General features: G+C 44.8%; 1 protein-coding gene across 1 annotated transcript in view; it reads right to left on the reverse strand.

The window, feature by feature from the left end:
* The window catches only part of MAML2 (mastermind like transcriptional coactivator 2), a 222566-nt gene that overhangs the window by 61616 nt on the left and 146146 nt on the right, over positions 1-14804 (reverse strand). Inside the window, exon 4 of the mRNA XM_063329733.1 lies at positions 8124-9581. Within this exon, the coding sequence (XP_063185803.1) occupies positions 8124-9581 (1458 nt within the window). The remainder of the gene's footprint in view (positions 1-8123; positions 9582-14804) is intronic.

A 14804-nucleotide genomic window follows, 5' to 3' on the forward strand; every position in this document is an offset into this window, starting at 1 on the left:
AATCAGCTCTGCCAGCCTGTGAAACCTCGCCTGAGAGTGTCCAAAGCACCTTGTCCTCCCTTTCCTTTGCCACATTTGCATGCAATTCAAGGCCCTGTAGTTTCAGTCTGCGTGTGTCTTGCAGGCAGAGCAGCACAGCTGGATGTTGTTGGACTCTCATGGATGCCGAGACTCTCCTGCAGCGAGGTTATGCCCCACGTTGTGTCTGGTTTAGGTACTCTGAGCTGTGTCTTCTTCCCCGGTTGCAGAGGAGGTTTAGAGGGTTAACACTAAATACAGAAAACTGGTATGAAGAAGAGGGATGATTATTCCCCCTTTTACCTGACTTCTGTGCTTTCTACTCATTCACGATATGATGTGGACCTCACATAAATCCTCACCTTTTCCTATGAAATTGGAAAATCGCTCAACTTATATTTCCACGGCTACGTCAAGGATAAGGATTACTTATTAAAAGACTCTGAAAGGCTCTTGGCTTTTCAGAGGGACCATCCCCTTGGGCACAGCCCCTCTCCAAATTCCAGCTGGGGCTTGACGGCAAGAGCATTGTCAGAGAGGACAGAGAAGTGAGGACGCTTTGTGAAGAGATGACATGAAATCAACACAGCTGGCCTGTTCAATGTGGTGTGAGGCTACTCTCAAGACCCCACTCCTTTCCCACAGACAAGGTGGCAAACAGAGTCTCAGGCATAGCCGGGGCATGTCCACCCATACACAGGTGTCTCAAAGGCCCCTTGGAAAGTTGGCAAGCTGCTGGGTGCACCTCGATGGGCTGTTTGCCATCAATCTAGAGATACAGAGAGAAAACGAGGCACCAAATGCTGTTTTAAGTGCTCTAGAGGTCTCCTCTGGGGACCTGTGCAGGCTGTGAAGGCTCGGAGCTGTGGATGTTGGGTCTATAGAGAAGACAGACCAAGGGCAGAGGGCAGTCAGGTCAAGATGAGCTGTCGGGGGGAGTGACAGGTTCAGACACTCTTCTGGGACATAAGGGTGGTGTCTCTGAGACTGACACTGGGTCTAATTCAACTCCAGACTCTGCCAGAGGATTTCTCTGCAATGGTAATGTGTTACTTACGTCCACGACTCCAGTGGATTGATAGTAATAGCTTTGGATGAGACCTGCCTTCTCTCTTGCCCAAAATATATAATAATATATAAAATATACAGTAACATTTCCTTCCTCTCAAGGTTTGGCTGGCTTGCATATTTAGATTATAAATTCTTCAGGGCAAAAGCCGTCTCTTACACCATGTGTGTACATTACCAGAAACAGGCATGCAGCAAATGAAGCAGGCAGATGGTTCTGGATTAGTTCTATTGGAGCATCTGGCTGATTTTCTGGATCACCATCACATACAAATGGTAAATTCACCCGTGAAAACTCACATTAAAGGAATATTACTATGTCTGTTGCTGTCTTAATGACAGTCATCTGTGGCCTGGGGCAGGTCTCCATCATAAACCCACCAGCAGTAAAAGCGGATGAGTGGAGGAACAAATATTTGCCATTAAAATATTCCTTCATTTTGAACCCTTAGAGAGACAAATTACTGGGACTTGCTCTTGAGAACTTCAGGGAATTAAAATAATAGGAAGACTTTGGGGAGTGAAATGGGAGCTGGGGCTTGTTAAAATTTTTTTGTTCCTTGACTTCTTGAGGTATTCATAAATTGCCTACAAACAAGCAAAAACTTACAGGAAAGGGTTTTTCACCATGCCAGCTCCAAATGGCTGTGGAATTATATTGTTTTTCCAGGCTGCCTTTCCAAAATCCCTGCAGGAAGTTGACTCAGGGCTTGACTCTGGCCTCAGATGCACACGCAGCAATAGCAGAAATCCTCACTTCAACCAGGTAAGAAGTCCTTATGGATATCCCGCCCGTATTGACAAGATCACAGGGTCAAGACAGACTAACTTGCTTAGTAGCAGAGAACCAGACCTGAAACATCTCTGGCCCCTTTCCTCCTGGTCAGCTTTGCGTCTTCACAGTTCCTCGTCCCAGTGTTGTCCTGTTACACCTCCTTTCCAGTTAATCTAATAAGCACAAACTCATGTCCTGTCTTTGGTGATGGTTTCCTACTCTACCTCAACACCCTAGGCCTGTAAACTGTAAACTCAGCCACCAGCACTGCAGATCTTCTCGCCTGCCCTTTCTTCCTTGCAGCCACCACCATGTTCTCCTACATATGCACCAGGCACCTTGGCTTTCCCTCTGCTTCCCCATCCTAGTCCATGTCTTCAAGGTGGCAGGGAAGTAAAATCAGAGGACTGAAGCAACTGGCACCCTTACTGTGCCTCCTGTCTCCAACAGCATTTTTTTCCCCACAGCCAAGGTAACTGACTGGCTCATGAAGTGCCTCCTGGATCACCGCAGTCCTCAAATCAACATCTCTGGACGTGCAGATGGGTAGAAGCTGATATCCTTCAAATTCTTTCTATAAAACTCATCTTTTCCTTGATTCTTACAGAGGAGGCAGAGGCCATTTTTAATCCAAGTTTATACAGTTCTTCACAGAATGACATTTTGCCTCATCAATGGACCACCCAGGCACTTTCACAATGCTAATAAATAATAAATAAGACTTCAAGTGTATTGATACTAAGCAAAGAACTCATCCAGGCAAGTGCAATGATGATTTTTATTGGTATCTTCATGGATGTACCTTCAAAAAGCAGTCCAAATGAGACAACAGGGACTATCTCAGCTACATCCCAAATCCCCAAACCCAGAAGCATTTGGCCTAAGTGGCTAATAGTCTGCTATTCTACCAGTGTAAATACTTTATGCAAAGAGTTCAAGAAACCTTATGGAACTGGCAGTGTCTCTGAGCCTTTGAATAACAATGTCCGCAGGGACTGACCATCCACAGTGTGATTGTCTATATATTTCATTCAGCAAACTAAGCGTGAATGATACAAGATACTACCAAGACAACTGTCCACCATGACAATACAGAAACTTAGGACATTATCTCTCTGGTTTCATGTTCATAAATCAGCTATGACCCTGCCGTCAATGGTGTTTATTGGGACACACTCAAGTTTTTATCCAGAATATTTAATTCAGAAGCCCTTGCATGAAGGAATGCGACCAAAATGGAGCTATCAAGAAAAGCTGTCATCCAAATATTATTTTTATAGCGGGCATTGAAAGAAAGGTCACATTGTTATTTTCTTACACTATGGAACAGTTTCTATTATTGCAGATTCCAAAGGCCTGGAATCGTTGTTATTTATGATCTAAGTCAAATTTAAGTCCTGGTTTGTACCAATTACCACAAGCCACTCTAGATTTTCTCTCTTCATTTCACAAATATTTGCAAAATAATTCCTTCACACTTGAAAACAGAGAGGCTGCCTCACCAGAATGTGCTTTTCTTTTCTTCTTTAGTGGTGAACACAAAGGTCTAGGAAAATACTGTTTTGATATGAATCATCCAAAGAAGCCGCATTTTCTTTGAGAAATTTTGGAGGCTAAATTAGAAGCGTAAGTTATCACTCAGCAGTGAACGATAACAAGAGTTTTTCTATCTGCACTTTCAAAAAAGCCATTAGATCTTTTGCTCCTGGTGCTTCTTCCTCACACAGCACTCTAACAATCTGACAGTTTAACATACACTTCTTATTAAATCCGTATGGTGCCCGTGCTTTAAAAAAAAAGGTAGAAGGCCATATCCTGCTGCGTACTATACTGCCGTAAGTCCAATTATGCTCTCCTGAAAATAAATGAAATTACCCTGGGTTTACGCTGGAGAAAATGAGAGGAGAATCTGTCTCAGCATCTCTGCGGAGCTGCCAGGTTAGTTGAAATACCACGTCTATCCCTTGGAGATATTTAAGAGCGGTGCATATATATCGGTTAAACACTGATTTTCTGGGCATTCGAAGGGCTGGTGCAATGGAGGGGGCCTGCAAGAGGGAGTCACCTCAGCACCTGGAGCTCCTCTGAGTGGTCTCTCCCCAGCCAAAGCCAGCCATGCCATGTCCCTGGGTCATGAAGCCATTGGCCACATGCTGCAAAATACAAAGCCTTGTGGGAGAGCATGAGGCAAGAGGCACGTATGGGACATTCATGCTTGGAGCAGGTACTCGAGAAGGGATTGCTCAGTATTCGGTAGGAAAGGAGTCTAGTTGGATTTAAAAGGAGCCTGTTAAGATCTGATGAAGAAAATGATCTAAGGCGTGCTCCAATTAGGGCAAGTAAGGGCAAAAAAAAACCCCAAACTGCAACTAATCACACTACATTCCTGAGTTCTTGAAAAAAAAAAAAAGAGAAAAAAGAAAAAAGAGAAAACGATCCCATCCTCAAAGCAATTATAAAGGAACAAGGACTAACAAGGCCCTGAGCTCTGCACGGGGAAACTCTGTTGTGGGTTGTAACTACATAGACACCATTGCCGCTTCCAGAGCCTTAAAGATAAGGAGCACTGCTTCTTCATGTAAAGTGCGGGCTGAAGCTCTTGCGATCCCTTGTGTTATCCTTGTCCCCAAAGCCGTGACTAAATAGGGCACGTGCCAACACGTAGCTGATAGAGTGGCCTTGCTCCATTAGGGTTCCTGTTCTCATGAGCTCAGCCGTCTTTTCTCCCCTTCATTGAGTAAATGAATTTGAATTAAAAAATTTGGAGAAGTCAGTTTGAAACTTCTGAGTTTAATTTGGCTTTAGGTCAAAACCAGAAGGGGATGAGTAATATTTTATTTAATACATACAAGCTTTTTCTTTTTCTTTTTTTTCTGACTTCTCCTTGACAGAAGACTGATGGATCTTATTGAACAAGTCTTATAGCCTATCAAAAAACTTTAAAAATACGCGCAGAAATTCTTAGACTAGTTAAAAATGTCATTTTTTTTGTTGAAAAACCTTAAGTCAGAAGCATCTTTCATTGACTGGACAACGTTTCTTCACAAGGAGAAAGTTAGACTTCAAACTTCTACCCAAGCCCAGTTACAGATTTTCCCCGCTTAAGCCCAGGTTCTGTGTAAGTATTGCAAACCTGATTAAACCTGTGCAGAGTCTGGAGCTTCTGATTATTCCCTAAACAAAGACAGTGTTGAATTTCTAAGAGTTTTTTCATGACTGTGCATATGTTGCATCCTGATAGACAATGGAAAGGTGAATCTTTCCCACAACAACGGAAAGTAAAACAGAGACACAAAACAAAACCTTCATTCAGATCAACCTTCCAGGAAACCAAGACGATTTCCATCTCATTTTTATGACTTTTCCCTGGAGGCAAAAGACATCTAATTAGCAAATCCCACTACAAGTTCACTCCATTTTGACACAAAGTGAATGTGACAAGCAGAGAAATTATAAGCCTTACATTGCCAGTTAGCAAGCTTGGACTGATAAAGTCAAGTTCAAATGCTTTTTTTGGATCTTAAAGCTTGCGGAGTAAAAATCCAGAGGGTGAGCCGGTTCAGCTAAAAATACGGATTTATGGTGTTCCAGTCAGTGTTATCTGATGTCACAGCAGCTCTTTATGAATGTGCACTCACATTTCCAGCTACAAAGCATCACAGCCAGTACTGAGGTGGTCCTTATAGTCCACCATTATAATGATCTGAGGAGTTGGATGATGCCAACAGAATCAACCTTGATTCCTCATGTAGAAATAGGGCATGAATAAAATAAATATTAATTGTGAAGCTAATTAGTAAATGCTAGTAATTAATCATCCATTACTGTTAATGATGTGTAGGAATCCTCAGAGGTGGGAGATGATCCTCCAGGAAGGAAGACTGTGTGGCCTAAATAAGGTGATGTCCCCATTGCGAAAATCAGTGGAGCTGAGCCACGAGGTGGCTTTGACCTTTGTTGTCTTTATTGGAAGATACTAGTGGTGTCTCCTCCTTCAGACAGGACCTATGGGGCAAGCAAGCCCTGACCAAGGGGTTGGTGGGCTCTTGCAGCTGTGCAGGCAGGTGCTAAAGGAGTCCACAGAACTCATAAATATTGCCAGGTGAACAGTAATGTTCAAACCTTTCAAAAACTCTGCCATTTATGGACCAATTCTATTTCTAAATGTCGTTCCAGCAGCTACAGAATACTCTACTCAGAGAGACCTACCTGATTTTCTGAACTTCAGCAGAACTTTGGAACAACTGCTAAGGATCTCTAAAAAAATACAGTTATCTCTCTAGAGCTTAGAAAAACAATATTCTTACTACAAAAGCCCCGCAATCTATGTCTACAAAGCTTCTAAGCTTCCCAGCTGTGCTGTGGGTGAGGTAGCCACGTCCTGCAGACATAACTGTGGAAAGCGGTCAGATGACAAGAAACTTTGGGAAGCTACTTGCAGAAGTCTGTGACGATAGGCAAAACTCCTTCTTTGGTGTAATATCTAAAGCTTGGTACTCGGCAAAGTTCACTTAGGACAAATTCCCTAAGTCAAAAGATCTTGTGGCTGCACAGGTGGGAGATCCCACTACACTTACGATAAATCTTGCAAGTACCACTATGGCCATGTTGCCAAGTACCATCTTGTTGGCTTGCCTCCCTGAGCAGCAGCCCAGAAGGACACAGAGCAAGGACCTAACACTGCCTCAAGCAGGGTTGCTCTCAGTGTTTTTATTCCTTTCCAGAATGTGACCTTGCATATTTTTTTCAGAAAAATAGTAGGGTTTGCAAAAGTCCTGCTTGTCTCCCCTGTGCTGACAGATTGCTGGAAGCTTCATCATGGCTGAATGAAGGAACTGTTAAAATTCATTTGCCTGCCAGTCTATTAAGAGAATGGGGAAATGCGCCTAAGAAGTGAGCACACAGTGGCCCAAGAAGGAGAGGAACAGCCAGCAGAGACCTCCTGTAAAGCAACAAAGCTGGGATTGCTTCCTGCTGCCACTCGTTCTCCAGCATCTTCCAACAAAGCAACGTCTCCCCACCCAAAGATGCCTAAATGTTTCACGTGGTACCTCCTGCTAAGGGATTTTCCATTGACGAAAGTCATGGTTATTTGGTCAGGGAATTTAAAAGAGTTAAAAGGAGAAAGTTGTCCATGCATACAAGTACATTTACTTTACTTTTTTTAAAAGCGTCAGACTGTTCAACAAACAGTTTGGCGAAGAAGCTCCAGCTCTGAATGACTCATTCGCAATGCTGCTTCTCTGGGACTTCATGGAAGACTTAGGTTTCCACTTGTCAGTAGTACCTTATAGCTGTTTTTCATATCCACACACGATCTCCACACCTATATTGCCATTCCACACCCTCAAATGTGTTGAACCTAAGTTCCACCAAAACTCCCCGGAGTGGCTTAAACCTCCCAAGGTCAAATATGTTTTTTTTGTTTTGCACCTGGTTTCCAGTTTCTGGGGTACAGTCAGGTTACAAATTCCAACTTTGATTGGCAGGCCTGAAACTTGGGATCCTGGCGCACAGTAACCTGGCACAGCACAACTGAGCTACAACGACCAATCGACTCAGAGCCCCGTCTCATGATAACACAGTGGGAGCTGGCCATGCGGTATGTAACTGTAGACGTATCTGCGGCAACCTTCACCTTCATGTCTAAGCACTTATTCTATCCACAGAATATTCCCAGAAGTGTGATGGGTGTTTACAAAGCTCACAGACAAGTCTTAGTTTTCCTTTGCCAAACAGATAACAAATGTGCAAACAGTATTTTTGTCATGTCAGTCAAAAGGTATGTAAAACCAGAATCTTCTAACCCTCCCTCTCTGAGGAAAACAATGGCCTAAAAATTAACGTTGTAAAATACGTTACCTAAGATAACATAGGAATTCATTAAAATTTTGCCATTCAAAAGAGCTTTAATTTTTGTAAGCCAGAAAACGTAGGGGTCCAAAATAAGCTTGCATCCACCCTACTGTCTCACCTTCCTGACAAGTATCTACATAATATATATCAGGGACATATTCACTCCATTGCGTTAAGAACAAAGTGTTATGAATATGTCTTTCTTGAAATTCTTAAAAATGTGCATCCATGATATACCTGAATAGGTGCTAAATGTGCCATCACCAGCTCTGCTGAAGTATGCGCTGAGATGGTCATTATCTGCCACCAGTACACATCTCCCGTAGGAATGAGGCCAGGCTGGAAAAGCCTTTTTATTACTCAGGACATAATGATTCTGTAACAAAGAAGGAGGAATTTGCCTTACCTGTCTATGCTGCTGAGAGACTGGATACTGCAAACCTGAGATTTGCTGGCTCTGCTGCATTTTCTGAAGCATCATTTTTTGCTGCATTGCTAGGGGTACGTTAGGTGGCCTTTGAAGAGACTGGTTGGAGAGAGGCTGAGCAGGCTGCGGCGGCGGCTGTTGCTGCTGCTGTTGCTGTGGCTGTTGCACAGGGGCTGAACCCTGTGCCTGCTGCGTGTAGTGCAGAAGGGCAGGCTTGTTTTGGGAACCCAAAACTGAAGGCATCTGCTGGTTTGTTTGCTCTGAGTTAAAGTGAAACAAGGGCTTTGTGTTGCCATGATGCTGCTCTAGTGGTGGCTGAGCGCTGTTGATAAAGTTTCTGTTGAGGTCCTGAGGCTTCTGTTGCATGATTATGTCCATGGGATTGCTCTGGGGAGTGGTTGGTTTATAAACGTAGTTGTTCATCCCTTTCGACTGGTTTCCATTCACTGGTACCCCAAGCATTGCTGAGCTTTGTGGGCTGAACTGCTGCTGGCGAAAAGAAGGACTGGGGATTTTCTCTTGCACAAAGGGTCCAGGGGAAGGTCCTGATGGAGACAAGGTGGACCAGCTGGCCGTCTGGTTCTGCTGCTGCTGTTGCTGCTGAATCAAGGCATGCTGCTGCCGGTTGGCTGCAATCTGTTTGAGCTGCTGTGCATGAGAGACCTCCTGCCAGTTAGGCAATGGCCGACTGGACGCAGAAGAAACCTGCGATACCTGTGTTTGACTCTGAGGGACCGAAGGGATGGGTGAAGAGGTGGACATGGCAGCGGTGGCCATAGTGAAGGCTGGACCTGTAGAAGAAGGCCTCATCTGTGGGGAGCCCACAGGCGCCTGATTCATGCCTGGTGCATATTCACTCTTTATCACCATCTTATCCATCTGCAGGGATCTCACAGGGCCCCTCTGGCTTTGCTGCCCAAGGTCGATGTTGAATGGCTCATCTTGTTTTATTGTGGCATTTATCATATTCTCTAGCTCAAGATCACTCATTGGTGGCACTGATATGTTAGTCAGTTCATTAAACAATTCTTGAAGCTCCAGATCCATCATTTGTTCCCACGAGTCTTCCCCGTATCTGTTAGGAAACATGTTCTCATGGGACGTCTGGCTATCTAAGTGTTTGCTGCAGGACATCGTTTCCCCTGGTTCTTTCTTTACCTCTTTCAAAGCCATATTAAACATGCCGTTCCCACTAGCATGTGTATTGTTTGCTAGGTTGCTGGCCTTTCTTTGTGATCCTTGCCCCACAGACATAGTTCCTGACATTGACTGGCTTTGGCAATTGTTAACATGTTGTCCACCTTGTCCCACTGAGATATTATCACCCACTCTTATCCTCTTAATGTCAAGGAAAGAGCTCTCTGAAACACCATTGGGCCTCTTGTTGTTGACCGGCGACAGATTTACCACCAACTTTCTCTTCAAGGAGCCTTGGAGCTGAAAGAAGCAGAGACAAAACCCCCAATTATTAGATGACAACGAAGAAACAATCTGTAGTTTATTTGATAGATTGATCTTGCAAGTCAATGGGCAAGTAAGCATTGCTTAGTACAGAATGCTATTCTGGGCTTTCTCAGTCAATGAAACTACACAGAAATGCAGGAAAATACCTTGTAAGTCAGACACCTCCCTGTCACCACCACCCCTGTCCTCGTAGCCACCAGCACTTTTTGGGCACTACTGCCTCCACAGGCCCCCTTTCCCTCATGGGTGTGAGTGGAGGGAGGTGGCCAGAGCCGCAGCTGGCAAAGCCTAGGACATACTTGCTGCAGATTTGCTCCCATCTAACTGTGCCAGACAGATCTAAAGTATTTTCAGACAGCAGAGACTAATGCAGTCATGAAATCTGCCCTTCTACCTATCCAGTGCTGCAGGATTTCACTCTCATGATTCTGGTATATGATCCAAAAGACCATTTGTGACTGCCGTAGAGTCCAAAGGTCCTAGAAGACATTCTAATGGCACACAAGAGATCCAGTCATCCCGATGTCACTTAGGTTTATACAGGCCAGAGATGCGTATAATTAAAGATGTTAGAAGATAACTTGTTCAAAACTGAAAATGAAGCCACTGGAGCCATGTCAGGTTATGTCAGCCAAGGGTCTGGGCCATAATGTACTGCTGGATTATATTCCAGAGAAGTATATTAATACATTAAGACCTAATTGTTTATGTCCTAAAACATCTGCTATAAAACACCCAGTCCATGCAACACTGCTCTGAGAATTGTAACTCTTTATTTCCTTTCCTTGAATATTTACAGCGATACTTTCCTCTGTGCACAAGCCCTGTGGGCCTACCCAAGGAAAACAGGTTCATGGCCCTGTCCACCTGACGTATACTTATCTGCCACGGTTGTACACACAAATTCCTACCCCGGCAGAAGTGCACTGGCCTCGGAGGCAACAGGACAATGTCATCTGACAAATACCACCGGTGTTCACCAGCGAGAAAACAGGGCTTGTACAAACCGTGCCACCTTGTGAGACTGTGATGGGCTGAGAGAACACTGAGGACCGTAATTTTCCAGTCAAGTGAGGAAGGATGATTTATAAGGTCTTCAGATCACTTTATTTGTATCATGCTGTTCCGTGTACAGACGCCTGTGGACACCTAATACTCTGTTGTGGCCCCTGTTCCCCTCAACTTCAGGCTTATCTATAGGCAAGAGCTTTTCCCAGGTAACTCCAGGTGTGAACACCTTTACTCTGGAGTCAATACCAGTGAGTTGCTTGGGAAAAACTCAACTGACAAATATATATTTCCTCCGTACCCACCTACCTTTCTATTGCATCAGAGGGTCACTGAGTTTACCGCTTAAAAAGAAAGCTTGCGATTTCTCTTCCTGACACTGAAAATCTCATCTCGTATCTCAAGTTGAGTTTCCAGGAGAGCTTTTGAATCACAGGTTAATGTTTTCATTTCAAAAGGGCAGTCGTGTTGGTGCCTATTTGTACATGTCTGCAGACCTTGTGCCTTTAAGAACAACTAATTGTCATTAGGTGTCCTCGGGGTGGGAGATTTGGGTGGTCACTTGCAAAAAGCACAGACTGTCTCTGGTTAGCGTGTTCCTTCTGACACATGAGTCACTGTACTTTCCTTTGCAAAAAAAAACCCGGTAAGCTGCACTTCCGTTTACCATCATCATCTTCGCTGTCAGTGTGTTTTTTAGAAATCATTCTCGTGCCCCCAGATTCATCTTCCTGGGAAACGGGGAACTCCCCAGGTCATCAGAATACATGACTTGGCAGCATGTTTTGCTTTCATATGTGCTGCTGACAGAAAGCCTGAAGAGATAACGAATAATATATCCTCTGCGTGTCTATATGCTTTATGTGGTTAATATGCCTTTCTGAGTTAATTTTGCTTTTGCTTGACATTTTAAAGCAGAGGGAGCTGTTTAAAATGTCTTTGCATTTCCAGAGCACCTAGAGGAGGCCTTCTGACACGATTAAGAACACAGGTGTCTCACTGCACTGTGCTGCTTCTCTTCTGCGTTTGAACTAGCTGCTAGCAGACACCGGGGAGCTGGGAAGTGATTTGCCCGGTGACAAGGGGCACGTCAGCAGCAGAGCCAGGGAGAGCACCACCACCTCCAGACACATCCCTTAACCAAGCGCTCCCTCCCTCGACGTGGGCTGGAGGACTCCTCGTCTCATGACATCTGCTCTGCTGAAGTGCCCACCAAAAAGGGCACTATGCATTTCTGAAGAAGTAACAACTGCTGGCTTGCCACATCACCCCAAAACCTTGCAAGCACTGGCCTCCGAATGCGGACAACACCTTGGTCAGTAGATGTCCCCAGCTTAAAACAGTCATGGGAGCGAATGAGGCTGCAAAGGTGCAGGGGACTCTCGGGGGACTTCACTGAGGCTGCAGGAAAGGTCCTGGTTTCACATCCCCTGTGAGTTAGGGATGTGGAGGGCGAGGGCGTGGGAAGGACGTGGCAGCCTACAGGGATGAAGCCCTTTCTCCCTCCTTGCACCGAGCTGTTACCAATTATGTGTCAATTTATGCTCGCAAGGGACCGGTCTGTGTTTGTCCAGTGGGATGAGCAGTGTCCATCACAAGCCTCTCCGTCTTGCTATTTCATATGAACTCTGCCTTATACGGGGCACTGCTGCCTGAGCATTACGCCTGTTTTGTTTTCTGAAGGGAAAGGGTCAGGGTTCGATCACTCAAATCTTTGCAGTTTTCCAGCAATGGCATTTTTCAACTACTGATTGAAAGCCGGTACTCGAGCCCTTTTTCCCCGAGCAAAGCACAGGCTCTTCAGAGGGTAAAAAAAGAGCTTGCCAGATTTCAAGCTCCATCTCTTCCAATTTGCAAGCCGGGATTGATTTGGGTCAGTAAACGTAAAGCAAAAGTTCCTATGAACACACAGGCACATTCCTCAGATCAAACGGGCTCGCTGATTACACATCTCACACCGCTTGAACTGTGTAATACTGAAAGGCTCTGTGATGGGAAACGAGTGACTTGACAGTAAGCGGGAGAGGAGGAAGCCCTCCATGCACAGCTCCATCCCACGGGTAGGAGGGCAAGCGCCGTGTGAGCCATCAAAGAGCACACGCGTTTCCTGGCAGCCCGTGTTATTGTGAGCCCTTGCGCCGAGCGGGCTCTGGTGAGTCAGCACGCGTCCACGCACCCACAGGCAGGGAGTGCTGGACGCATTCATTCTTCTGAAGCTAACACTGGTCAGGCTAAGCCTCTGGAAATCACGTCTGTAAGAGTCAGCGGGGCCAGGCTCTTCCAGTGTCTGGAGCTGGGCACTCCAGTGGAGCCCGGCGACAGGACAAGGGGCAACGGGCACAAGCTGGAACATGGAAAATTCCATCTCAACATGAGGAGGAACTTCTTTACTTTGAGGGTGGCAGAGCCCTGGCACAGGCTGCCCATGGAGGTGGTGGAGTCTCCGTCTCTGGAGACATTCCAGACCCACCTGGATGCGTTCCTGTGCAACCTGCTCTGGGTGACCCTGCTCTGGCAGGGGGGTTGGAGTAGATGATCTCCAGAGGCCCCTTCCAACTCCCACCATTCTGTGATTCTGTGATTCTGTTACTGGCCAAACTGCTCAGCGGAGGGCAAAACTCTAGAGTTGACTTGGTCTAAACGACCCAGTGTGACACCACGTCCTGTGCAGAGAAACAATTAATTTCTATTTAAAACAGATTCTGAGTCTTAAAAGGGATTTATGAGGGGCAGCTTCTTCTCTAATGCTCCCTGACACCAGGCCAAATCAGCAGGAGTTCCACCAAGCCAATAATTAGGGCTCATCAAAATCTGGTATCAAATAATCTCACTTTTGGCCAAAAAAAAAAAAAAAAAAAGGCTTTTGCTTCACTTTCTTTTAGTTGATTTTTTTTACTAAATGTAAAACTAGAGGATTTTGCTGAAAGTTGATTTTTTTTTTTCTGGCTCAGAAGGTTTTTCAGAAAATGGAAACAACTTCTTTGGTGCAAAAGCAAAATTTGTCAATGAGAAATTTTACGGATTGTTTTCCCCCAACTACCCATATTTAGCAATATTATTATGACATCTTTGAGCTGTTTCTGACATTAACCCTGTGCATTCGCCTTGTATGCCTTTCCACAAAGACTGTCCATAATGGCCAAGAAAAGAATTTGTCTGTGACAGCAGGAAATAATAAGGACTATCTGGTTTCACTTTCATTGAAAGTCTTATTTTTTGTGCACTTCATGCAGCTTCTTCAGTTGGGCTTCCTTTACAATTTGCTAGAATTTAAGAATGCGTAGGAGCACAGCACTTGAGAGAAGTCCTCGGTCAACCATCCATCAGCCTGGAGTTTCACAGCTCTCAGGACAAGTGAAACACAGCTTGTCCCAAGAGAGACTTGCCCAACTATCTCCATAGTGCTTGCAAATCTCAAACCCCCTTATTTCCCAATGCAACCCATCCTTGGCCTTGTACTGAGATGTGAGTAACACACCCGACTGTCATCTCAAAATGTTTGTAGCCAGACACTTAAAACCGGACCAAAACACCAAAACGCTCCAAGCAAACTACAGAGAAAATATCAGATTGTGATGGTTTTTAGTCTCTACTAATATGTAGTGTTTTAAGACGTGAAAGGAAGATCTCCTACCACCTTTGTTCTCCCATCTCTCGCATTTTCCTACTAAGGTTTGCAGCTTTCTTAGCTCGTGTGGTGGAACAACAGGGACAAAACTCGTAATGTTCTGCTAACTTAAACCCCAAGGGATTATCACAGTTTGTTTGCGAAGCAGGCAGCACAGCAGCGTTAGCGATTCATGTGGAGTAATAACTTCTGATGTGAAAAAAGCAGCTTTGGATTTTATGCTTTTAATGTAGAAGCAGCAGACAGATCCACTTTAGGAGGTCCCTTTTGGACTCCCTAGACTTTCTCACAATACATGCTGACCGTATCTATGGCTGCACTGTGAACAAAATCCTTCATGTATCTGGGGAGGGGAAGGGGTAAAAGAATTACATGAAAAATACAGAAAATATTCAAACAATGAAAGTGGCCAAAAAAAAAAAAAAAAAAAAAAAGGAATTCATTCCAAAGGAGGAAAACATGCTGAATGCTGCTTCTTATTTATGCTGTGAAAGCACCTTTTTACATCCCCGGGCTGGGCCCAGCGAGCCACCCCTGGGATTTAGGGCCCAATCCTGAAT

The sequence above is a fragment of the Chroicocephalus ridibundus genome, chromosome 1, assembly GCF_963924245.1.
Source record: "Chroicocephalus ridibundus chromosome 1, bChrRid1.1, whole genome shotgun sequence".
Taxonomy (NCBI): domain Eukaryota; kingdom Metazoa; phylum Chordata; class Aves; order Charadriiformes; family Laridae; genus Chroicocephalus; species Chroicocephalus ridibundus.